At 44.9% G+C, this 12,425-nt stretch overlaps 1 protein-coding gene across 1 annotated transcript; it reads right to left on the bottom strand.

The window, feature by feature from the left end:
- Positions 1–1,379: 1,379 nt before the first annotated feature.
- Positions 1,380–2,695, bottom strand: LOC104681458 (retrotransposon Gag-like protein 8B). Its single transcript, XM_010387770.2, has one exon. It carries the CDS (start codon positions 2,547–2,549, stop codon positions 2,208–2,210), a length of 342 nt encoding a protein of 113 aa, XP_010386072.2. The 5' UTR covers positions 2,550–2,695; the 3' UTR covers positions 1,380–2,207.
- Positions 2,696–12,425: the final 9,730 nt, after the last annotated feature.

Genomic DNA, 12,425 nt, shown 5'->3' on the forward strand with positions numbered 1-12,425 from the left:
AATTCTCCCTCTGGTGGATCCTACTTCTATCACTCCATTACAAGTGTTGTTCATGAGAGTCTGTTTCTGAGGGAGCTTAAAGTTTAATATTTGGTGTTAGTGGTGGTCATGAGGCAGATTATAAAATTAGATTTTGGAGCTCGATTACCTGCCAGGTGGCTAGTAATGGGAACTACATCACTGTTGGTAAAGGAAGTACTGATAACCTGCTATGTGGTAGTGGTGCAACTGTCAAAACTTTCACCAGTGGTGAACTGAGATAGGATACCAATGGAAGGAAATTTACTGACAGGTGCAATATCACAAGAATTTGAAAGGTTCAGAGGAAGTAGTAATTAAAAAGATTATGCGATCATATACGGTTGTTACTGGAGGCTATTGAATTGCAGAGAGACAATGAAAGGCTAAGGGTGATTAATCACCAATTTAAGTTAAAGTTGAAAGACAAAGAGTCTCATCTCCCCAAGGCAGAGGACAGAAAAATGTAAGGACCAGTCCTTTTTGTGGTGCAATCACAGTCTGCTTTCATTTTCCACCCACACATCAGGCAAATCTATCTACACACTAAGCTCAGCCTATTCCCACCTCTACAAGTTCTGGAAATTCACACAAATTGGAAATAAGGGACAGAGTTGGATGCGTGCTCTTTTAATACCAGAGTGCTGTGCTATTGGATTCTACTGGAATAAATTTCACCAAAAAATTTGAACATCAAATAGTTGATGGAACAGAGGCTGTTTATAGCACTATAGATTTAAGAGATTAGCCTACAGAGAAACAGTAATGAGTATTAACTTTTATTCTGCTCATTAGAGAAAGTTATAATTGTATTGTCTTGCAAGTCATCAACTAGGTATGTACCTAAATTAATAATCACAGCTCTGCATCCCTTTCCCCATTACCTCCATATTCAAAGTTTTATAAATATAAATGTTTTCATAGAACACCTCTGCAATTCTGATGTTTCATTAATGAATCTCTGGTTAAATAAAATTTCGACAGGTGTTCACAAACAAATGTATGGGATTTATGGTATGGAGCAATTTGAGATTTGTGTTTTGTAGCCATTTTTTGAAAATAAGGAAACCTTTTACAAAAAGTTTTTCCACAGTTTTTCACATTGCCTTGGCCAAAATCAGATCAATGTCTACCTCAAAAGTGGCATGAAACTGCCTGGTTTAGAAGGGTCATCATTTGGCATTAGATAGTTGCCTGTAAGATCTCCATCCCTAGGACACTCCACAGGACTCAATCTTTTGTTTTTATAATGCAAGAGTCAACTTCAGTCATAGCATGGCAGGGCACATAGCATTTGAACAAGATAGGGACCCTATTTACAGAACCAGGGAGGGAAAGGTGCCATATTCATTGAGACTCCATTTCTATTTAATAGTGTCTGACATTTATTAAAAATAAGGAAAAGACCTTGTACAGGTAGTGTATTAGAGCAGGGCAGGGAGCAGGGCTTACTGTGTTGAACAAAAGGCACACATCAGAGAGACAGCTGCAAATTCAGAAGAAAACAGGATTCTAGGCAAAACTAACTGGTCCACAGGAGAAAATGAGAGATTCCATTTGGTTGCCAGGCACACCTAAGCCCTGGCAGCTATGTGGCAGGAACACAAGAGGTCTCTGGGGATGGGAGGAAATGGGTCTTGCTGAAGGTGACAGGCTCCTTGGGGGGCGGCCAGCTGTCTGGATCATTGTCCAGGGGCTGTGTCCAGCTCAGATACCTCTGAGGTGAGTCCAGATTACTAGGAGCGGCAGTCTGTTGATGAGATGCGGTGGACGGTGATGGCAGTGGCAGCGTTGGTTTGTGGGCAGAATGATGTAGTCGGCTGGCAGTCTGGAGGAGTGGAGGGGTGTTGACAGCGGCGGCTGTGTGTGGTCTGTCCAGTGTGTAACAGGAGCCCAGCTTTGTGCAGCTGGAGCGCAGGACAGCGTCCAAATGTGCATGGGAGGGGCTGGGCTGGCACAAGAGGGCGGAGGCAGCCCGCTCCAGAGTGAGGCCCAGGGGCGGCAGCAGGAGCCTGGAGTGCTGTTCCTGGAACAAAGGCAAGCACTACGCGGCAAGGGACAGGAGCGCAGGGGACACTCGAGGGGGAGAGAGGCGCGGAGGGAGGGCGCCTGTGGAGACCCTAGCGGTGGCCACTGGCACAGCGGACCCTCCCCAGAGCACCCGCCCCCAGACTCGAGGGTCTCCCGGCCTAGAAGTCCTCGTCCTCCTCCCATCCAAAGACCCGCTTCATCTCGGCCAGGAAGCCCCGGTAATCACTGAGTAGGGGGCTCTCCTTCTTGATGTAGGGGATCACCCACTGCAGGGCGGGCCCCGTGAGGCGGGTGATGAGGAACGTCACCTTCAGGGCGTCGTTGGAGAACGTGTTCTCGTCCACGAACATGTAGGAGCCCGTCTGCACGATGAACTCCGGGAGCCGGTCGGTATCGCCGTCAAACGTCTCGGGAAAGGGAATCGGATTCCTCCAGCGACGCGCCGCGGGCCAGAGGGGCCGGGCCAGGAGGGCCTTCATCAGTTGCACCCGACCGTCCATCGCGCTCCGCGCGCTCCGCTGGGTTTCGCTGGGCTGCGTGGGTGTCAGCTAGAAGGCGTCGCCGGAAGTGCCTGTCGAGGGAGGGGGCCCCCGGCCAGGGCGGGCCGTGGGCGGAGCCATGGGGAGGGCCCAGGCGCTTGCGCGAGCTCCGCCCACAAAGCCTTGTGGTCACTAGTGTGCTGGTGCGTCACGGGGCGCAGAAGGGCAATGCCAGGAGGTCGGGGTTGGGCCTAATACTGTCGAGGAGGCGGTGTAGCCTCAGAGGAATGGGGCGGAGATTATGCGAGGTTCGGCAGTGGGGCTCTCAGGACAGCAGTCGGTGTGCGAGGAGGCTGAGCCTGTTGCCTCTGGAGAGCAGAAGATCCCTGTTCTGGATTTTGATGCGGCCTCCTGCCGCACCCCTCCTGACCCCTCACTCATTAGTCTTTGGATATTGCATTCAGAACCCTGGGCTCTGGACGCCACTTGAGTAGAGTTCTGTGAACACATTTTTTTTGCTTCTCCGTATATGTCTCAGCCAGATTATTTGCTCCCTGGCCGCAGATGTGGTTGCTTTGCAACATTAATGGGAAAATCCCAAATATTAGCAAATATAATCCAGAGCGGCATATTCAAAGTGTAATGTGCCATGAGCAGTTAATGAAAGGTGAGTTAAATATTAAGAAATCTCTTAATTTGCTATATTAAGACACCAAAAGAAGGACAATCAGTTGATTATCAAAAGAGAAGTTGAAAGAGGAAACTGAGAATGGTTGGATGCTTTCCAAATGACATTATACGTGTTAATACATAAGAATAAAGGAAAGAAATAACAAAGTTTCACAAATTGGAAAGGGAGAGGGAAAATTAAGCATTACACTTTGTATCCTAATTTAGTTGTGTGGCTGAGTACAAAATTAATAGTAATTCATCACTAGATTTCACATATGCAGAAAATAACCTATTAAAATATATAATTTGGCTTTGGGAGGCCGAGTTGGAGGATCACGAGGTCAGGAGATCGAGACCATCCTGGCTAACACTGTGAAACCCCGTCTCTACTAAAAATACAAAAAATTAGCCGGGTGTGGTGGTGGGCACCTGTCGTAGTCCCAGCTACTTGCGAGGCTGAGGCGGGAGAATGGCGTGAACCCGGGAGGCGGAGCTTGCAGTGAGTGGAGATCTCGCCGCTGCAGTCCAGCCTGGGCGACAGACTGAGACTCCGTCTCAAAAAAAAAAAAAAAAAAAAAAAAAAAAAAAAAAAAAAAAAAAAAATATATATATATATATATATATATATATATATATATATATGTAAAATTTGGTTAAAGACCCAATTTGAAAAGTAATTCAAAATAAGTAGGGATTTAGAAATAAACATTAAAAATTATAAATTGCCACATAAAACTTTTTTTTATTGCTGAGGAGGAAAACAAAAGAATACTCAAAAACTGAAAGGCTATCCCTAGATCTGGGATAGGATGACTCAACATCATGAAGATGTTAATTTTCTTTATGTGAGGAGATGGAGGAGTTGTAGATTTATACCAGGAACTTCACATACTGCCCCAGGAGTTGGAGAAGCTGAAGGAGACCCAGCAGGGCTAAATGACCTACAGATCCAGCTATTGCCCCATACCAAAAAGGTGACACAACAAATTTGCCTTCACCTGTGTGAGTTGCAACAGTGCCTGGTGACACCATAACCTTTCACATGCAAAATATCTGGCAGGCCTGATTAAGGCAGTAGTATTCAGAGAAAGCTGTTCTGAAAAGTGTTGTTCCGTTAATGCTTAGTTGATACAATATAAATACATTACAACTGTGGCGATAAACCAGTATACCCCACTGTAATTCAGGCAACACTTATTTCTTCTGCTTGGCTGGTCCCATATCAGCACTGACCCCTTAAGGACACATTATATTTATTTATTTTTATTTTTTTTTAATTATACTTTAAGTTCTAGGGTACATATGCACAACGTGCAGGTTTGTTACATATGTATACATGTGCCATGTTGGTGTGCTGCACCCATTAACTCCTCATTTACATTAGATATATCTCCTAATGCTATCCCTCCCCCCTCCCCCCACCGCATGACAGGCCGCGGTGTGTGATGTTCCCCTTCCTGAAGGACACATTATATATAGCATTGCATGTAAGAGTACATGCATCCAGCCAGATATGTAGTCAGGGGTATTCTGGGTGGATTCATGGCCTCACCACTGCAGTCGTGCCTCTGCTAAATTTAAATAGGCCATTTTGAACATTGTCTCTGATAATGTTACTCTTGTATAATATACTGAGAATAAAAAAAATAACTGTGGTAGATTGTATTATTGTTTGCTGAATAGTCTGGTTGCTACCCTGCAGTGTTCCTTACTAGGTAGCACTCCCTGTCCACATACTTGTCCTGTTGAATGCATGTTGAATGCATTGCATGGCCATGTGACTTGCTTTGCTTTGACAATGAAACATGGGCAGAAATGTTATGTGTCACTTCAGGGTAGAAGCTTTAAAATATATCAGATGGGTCACTGTGTCTTTTTTCCTTCATTCCTGGTGACTGCTAATATCTCAAACAGGCTTCTCTGTCAGCTTGGACCCTGGAGTGGAGATGATGTGGAGTAGAATTTTACATGACCCACAGTGGGCATGCTGTATGAGCAAAAACCAAAATTCTGTTGTTGGAATCTAGTGAGATTTTTGGTTGTTTTTTTTTTCCTCAGTTTACCCTGTCTGCACCACCAACAAAATTATTTTGCCTCTTCAAAATTTGTAATGACATACTGAAGGTCGAAAGGGGCTTTGGCCATCTCTTCTTGACAACAACTTAATCTGAAGAGATTTTAGAGCAATTACTATAGAGTTAGCTGCGGAAAGAGATTATGTTTTTTCCTTTGTACAGTAAAGTTGGCTGTTAAAATTCATTGCTTGGGAAGGCTGAAGTGAGGATAGAATTTCCACACTCTGATGATGGTCTTGTGAATTGAAACACCATTTAAAAATCAGAATAGCAATATGTAAGAGTCACTTTGACTCACTGCTATGCACTAAATTGTGTCCCCCAAAATTAGTATGTTGAAGCCCTCACATCCAATGTGATAGCATTTGGTGATAGGCCCTTTAAGAGGTAATAAGGGTAAGATGATGGTGTGAGGTAGGTCCTCATGATGGGATTAATGTCCTTATAAGAATAAACACCAGAGAGCTTGCTCTATGTCTCCAGCATGTGAGGACACAGTGAGAAGAGGGTCATATGCAAACCAGAAGGAGAGCCTTCATAAGAACCTGACCATGCTAGCATCTCAGACTTCCAGCCTCCAGAACTGTGAAAAATATATATATATTTATGTTGTTTAAGATAGTACTCCCTGGCCGGGCGCGGTGGCTCAAGCCTGTAATCCCAGCACTTTGGGAGGCCGAGACGGGTGGATCATGAGGTCAGGAGATCGAGACCATCCTGGCTAACATGGTGAAACCCCATCTCTACTAAAAAATAAGATAGTAGTCCCTAACCTTTTTGGCACCAGGGATTGATTTCATGGAAGACAATTTTTCCATGGATGGGGGTGGGGTGGGGGATTTCAGGAGGAAACTGTTTCACCTCAGATCATCAGGCATTAGATTCTCATAAAAAGCATGTAACATAGATCCTTCACATGTGCAGTTCACAATAGGGTTCCCGCTCCTATTGATACGGGAGTGCTGTGAAGGGAAGAGTGTGGTCCCTTTAAATGATACGGGAGCAGGGAAGGGAAGTGCTGGGTAGAGAAAGGTGGGTCCCTGGCCAGGGCTCCACCCCCATGGACCTAGGTAAGGACAGGCACTCCTGCTTTCATGCCCAAATGTTGCATTTTCTAAGACCACCCTGGCCCGCCACGCCCCCATCCTGGGCCTATAAAAACCCAAGGCCTAGTGGGCAGACACAAGTGGCTGGATGTTGTGAGGAACACATTGGCAAAAGAAGACACATGCGGCTGGTTGTTGAGAGCATGTTGGTGGAAGAGCACATCGACAGGCACTGGCAGGCCAGCAGGCCATGGACTGGTGGAATGACTTGGAATTTGGCCGGAGTGGTTGGAGAAGAGTTGGGCCATGGAGTGGCCTGCCTCCAGGGGAAAACCATCTCCTATCTGGCTCACCAATCTGCTGAGAGCTACTCAATAAAACCTTGCACTCATTCTCCAAGCCCATATGTGATCCAATTCTTCCAGTACACCAATACAAGAAACCCAGGGATACAAAAATCATTCTGTCCTTGTGATAAGGAAGGGGGTCTAATTGAGCTAACAGAAGCCACCTGTGGATGGCTAAATTAAAAGAGCGCCCTGTAACACATGCCCACTGGGGCTTCAGGAGCTGTAAACATTCACCCCTAGATGCTGCCGTGGGGTTGGACCCCCACAGCCTGCCCGTCTGTATGCTCCCCTAGAGGTTTGAGCAGTGGGACACTGAAGAAGCGAGCCACACCCCCATTGCCTGCCCTGAGAGGGGAACAGGGGAACTTTCACAGTTCACTGTGAAAATCTAATGCTTCCCACTGATCTGACAGGAGGCAGAGCTCAGGCATTAATGCTCGCTCACCTGCCGCTCACCTCTTACTGTGCAGCCTGGTTCCCAATAGGCCATGGGCTGGTACCAGTCTGCAGCCCGGGGATTGTGGGCCCCTCATTTAAGCCACCTAATCTGTTATGGCAGCCCGAGCTGACCAAGACATTCGTTAATCCAACACTTGAGAATTGAAAAGAAAATGATTAACAGAAGAAAATATTATTGAGGGCATAGAGATATCCATAGCAAGAAAATCTATAATCCACAAAATTAAAAAAAAAAAAAACCCTAAATATCCAATGAAGGAATCGCCTACACATTAGTATTTATTAATACAATATATATGCAGCCATTAAAATAATTATGAAAACTAAAGAAATTAGCAAAATAATTAACTTAAAAAGCAGAGTCCAAAATGGTATAAGATGATTAAAACTATGCCAAAGTTAAAATTCGCTGTGTGTAGCAGCACCAAGCATCTGATGTTATGAAGTGGCTACCCAGTCAGGTAGCACATTTCCAGTCCTCTGTGAATCCTCCTGGGTCTATGTGCTTAAGTTTTGTTAAAAGGAATGTATGCAAAACTTCCATGCCTGTCCCAGAGAATAGAACCGAAGAGAACGCTATAGAACTGATTTCATAAGGCTGGCAAAACTTGACATGAGAACCTGCCATGGACATTGTGAGTCAGGAAAATCACAGGCTGATCTCACTTATAAACACAGATGTAACAATCTGAAACAACATATTGAACCTTGCAATATGTAAAAATCATGATATTTCATAAACAAGTTTGGTTTATTCCAGGATTATAGAATAAAAAAATCAATATAATCCACAATTTTAATTAGAAAATGGGGGAATCATTCATATAATGATTTCTTAAAATCTAGAAAAAAAAGCATTTGACAAAACTCAGCTACCATTCATGATAACTATTAGCAAGTTTGGAAAAGTATGGAATTTATTATTTTGATAAGCAGAATTAAATTCATTAAATGGGTAGAAGTTTTTTGGCATTGTTTGTTCTTTAAATATATCAGGCCAGGCACCGTGGCTCATGCCTGTAATCCTAGCACTTCGGGAGGCCGAGACGGGTGAATCACCTGAGGTCAGGCATTCGAGACCAACCTGGCCAATATGGTGAAATCCCTTCTCTACTAAAAATACAAAAATAGCTGGGTGTGGTGGCTCACGCCTGTAATCCAAGCCACTCAGGAGGCTGAGGCATGTAAGGAAAGGAGAGATCAGACTGTTACTGTGTCTATGTAGAAAGGGAAGACATAAGAAACTCCATTTTGACCTGTACCCTGAACAATTGCTTTGCCCTGAGATGCTGTTAGTCTGTAACTTTGCCCCAACCACTTTGCCCCAACCGCTTTGCCCTAACCTCTTTGCTACAACCTTGAGCTCACAAAAACATGTGTTGTATGAAATTAAGGTTTAAGGGATCTAGGGCTGTGCAGGATGTGCCTTGTTAACACAGTGTTTACAGGCAGTATGCTTGGTAAAAGTCATCGCCATTGTCTAGTCTCGATAAACCAGGGGCACAATGCACTGTGGAAAGCCGCAGGGACCTCTGTCCTGGAAAGCCGTGTATTGTCCAAGGTTTCTCCCCATGTGATAGTCTGAAATATGGCCTCCTGGGATGAGAAAGTCCTGACCGTCCCCCAGCCCGACACCTGTGAAGGGTCTGTGCTGAGGAGGATTAGTAAAAGAGGAAGGCCTCTTGCAGTGAGATAGAGGAAGGCCACTGTCTCCTGCCTGCCCCTGGGAACTGAATGTCTCAGTATAAAACCCGATTGAACATTTGTTCAATTCTGAGATAGGAGAAAAACCGCTCTATGGTAGGAGGTAAGATATGTCGGCAGCAATGCTGCTTTGTTGTTCTTTACTCTACTGAGATGTTTGGGTGGAGAGAAACATAAATCTGGCCTACGTGCACATCCAGGCATAGTACCTCCCCTTGAACTTAATTGTGACACAGATTCCTTTGCTCATATGTCTTCCTGCTAACCTTCTCCCTGTTATCACCCTGCTCTCCTACCGCATTCCTCTTGTTGAGACAGTGAAAATAATAATAATAAAAACTGAGGGAACTCAGAGACCAGTGCCGGTGCAGGTCCTTGGTATGCTGAGTGCTGGTCTCCTTGGCCCACTGTTGTTTCTCTGTACTTTGTCTCTGTGTCTTATTTCTTAATCTCTCGTCCCACCTGACGAGATATACCCACAGGTGTGGAGGGGCAGGCCACCCCTTCAGATAAGCAGAATTGGATTCGTTAAATGGGTAGAAGTTTTTTGGCATTGTTTTTTCTTTAAACATATCAGACCGGGCATGGTGGCTCATGACTGTAATTCTAGCACTTCGGGAGGCCGAGACGGGTGGATCACCTGAGGTCAGGAGTTCGAGACCAACCTGGCCAACATGGTGAAATCCCTTCTCTACTAAAAATACAAAAATAGCTGGGCGTGGTGGCTCACGCCTATAATCCCAGCTACTCCGGAGGCTGAGGCATGAGAATCGCTTGAACCTGGGAGGCGGAGGTTGCAGTGAACTGAGATTGCACCACTGCACTCCAGCCTGGGCAACACCAGTGAGACTCCATATCAAAAAAAAAAAAAAAAAAAAAAAAGGTACATATACACAATGGAGTATTATTCAGGCATAAAAAAAAAAAAAATGAGATCCAGTGATCTGCAACAACATGGGTGGAACTGGAAATCATTATGTTAAGTAAAATAAGCCAAGCACAGAAAGACAAACATCTTATGTTCTCACTTGTTTATGGGATCTGAAAATCAAAACAGTTGAACTCATGGACATAGAAAGTAGCAGGGTGGTTACCAGAGGTTGAGAATGGTAGTGGGAAGGTATGGAAAAGGTGAGGATTGTTAATGAGTTAAAAAAAAAAAAACACACACACACACAAGAAACCCCAGAAATAATTAATAAGACCTAGTATTTGATAGCACAGCAGGATGACTACAGTAAATAATAACTTAATGATATATTTTTAAATAACTTAAAGATTGTAATTGGATTGTTTTTAACTCAGAGTATAAGTGCTTGAGGGGATGGATACAATAATAATAATTAATAAATAAAAAAAAACATTTAGGGATGAAACAAGCACCGCTCGAACACAAAGAGGATAAAAAGCAGAGAATACCTCCCAACTCATTGTTAGGGTCAGCAAGACTTTAAATGCAAAATGTAACAGGAAGAGTACGATAAATATAAATTCTGAAGCTATCTTACTTAGGAATATAAATGCAAACATCCTAAGCAAAATATTACCAAGCCAATTCCAGCTATACATAAGACAATCAAGTTGGGTTTATTCCATGAGAGCAAGTTTGGTTTAGCATTTAAAAAATCTATCAACATAATTCATGATACAATTGTGAGGTAGGAGGTTGGCAGGACTTATTTCCTAGACTGGGGTCCCCAAGCCCTGGGCCATGGACTGCTACCAATCTATTAGAAACCAAGCCGCACAGCAGGAGGTGAGTGGCAGGTGAGCAAGCATTACCACCTGAGCTCTGCCTCCTGTCAGATCAGTGGTGACATTAGATTCTCATAGGAGTGTGAATCCTGTTGTGAACTGTGCATGTGAGGGATCTAGGTTGTGTGCTCCTTATGAGAATCTAACTAATGCCTGATGATCTGAGGTGGAACAGTTTCATCCCGAAACCATCCTCCCCCAACTCCCATCCTTGGAAAAATTGTCTTCCAAGAAACCAGTCCCTGGTGCCAAAAAGGTTGGGGACAACCGTCCCAGACCAGACAGGAAACTGGCCAGAGCCAGCAAGTGATGCTGTAAGCAATCTCTAGTTGCTCTCACTGCCCATCAGCATAAGATACTCCCACCAGTGCCATGACAGTTTAGAAATGCCATGGCAACACCTGGAAGTTACCATCTCTTTCCATGGCAACACCAAAGGTTACCCCTCAGTTTTTAGAGATTTATGAATAACCTGCCCTTAATTTGCATGTAATTAAAAGTGAATATAAAGCTAGCCAACAGCCCATACACTGCCACTCTTAGTGCACAGCCTATAGGCTTGCCCTGCTTCACAAGGGGCAGCCTCTGGGCTGTAACACTGTCACTTCAATAAAGCTGCTTTCTTCCATTGCTGATTTGCTCTTGAAATCTTTCCTGAGTGAAGCCAATAACCTGCCCTGCATCATCTGGTGCCTGATGTGGGGCTAGGGAAGATGGTGGCAATTGCAGAGGTAGCTAGACAGCAAGATGCAGAGAGGCAGCGACTGGAGAGAGATGGCAGCGAGGTGGCGAGCCAGTGAGAGGTGACGAGATGGCAAATGGCAAGAGACAGCGAGGCAATCTGTGATTGAAGCTGCAAGAACTGTAACACAGAGGTTATAATGCTAAAGAGCTGCTAATGCTGAAGAGCTGTAACACTAGTCTAAGGCTCTTTTCAGAGCCATCATCTTTCCTGACAGATGGAGGCAGCAGAGCTGTGTGGATGGGCCAGTGGCTGTGCAGTGCTACCACCTTGTGTGGGACCGACTGTCTTGGCTGGCAGGTCACAGGTGTGTCAGCTGGACCTCCGTAACAGCCAAACCTGCCCAAGCTGGTGGAACCTGGGAAGAACTTCACCCAGGTCCCACATTGGAGACTGGTCAGGACCATTTAGGCACGTGAGGATGGGTGAGTGTCCTCTCTGCCCCTCCTTCAATATCAGATAAACCAAGAAATAAGGCCTCTGTCTAGGTGGTCAATTCAAAGTCCCCCATCATTTGGGTGCCCGGGAGAGAAGCATGCCTGACCACCTACATTCTTGTCACCCTTCTCGTGATCCTTTCTCTTCTAATGCTATTTTATTTGGGGCATTTGGTGAGGGGATCCTCAATGGCTATTACTTGGGTGCATTGGGTTTTTTTTGCATTGGGTTGCTGTCTACCCCCGGATGCCTGGGGTTTTTGACATTGGCATTCCTTCTAGGATTGTGGGTTATAGCCCCTCCCCCTTGGAGAACCTTGGTCTTTGATAAGGTTTTGGTCTGTGTCCCCATCCGAATCTTATGATGAATTGTAATTTCTAATATCAGGGGAGGGACCTTGGGGGAGGTGATTGGATCATGGGGGCAGATTTTCCGCCTTGCTGTTCTCGTGATAGTGAGTGAGTTCTCATGAGATCTGGTTGTTTGAAAGTGTGTGGCACTTCCCCCTTTCTCTCTCTGCCTCATACTCTGCCATGTTAAGACATACTTGCTTCCCTTTCACCTTGTGCCATGATTATAAACTTCCTGAGGCCCCCCAGTCATCCTTCCTGTACAGCCTAAGGAACTGCGAGTCAATTAAACCACTTTTCTTTATA

The sequence above is a fragment of the Rhinopithecus roxellana genome, chromosome 7 (genome assembly GCF_007565055.1).
Source record: "Rhinopithecus roxellana isolate Shanxi Qingling chromosome 7, ASM756505v1, whole genome shotgun sequence".
In the NCBI taxonomy this organism is placed as follows: domain Eukaryota; kingdom Metazoa; phylum Chordata; class Mammalia; order Primates; family Cercopithecidae; genus Rhinopithecus; species Rhinopithecus roxellana.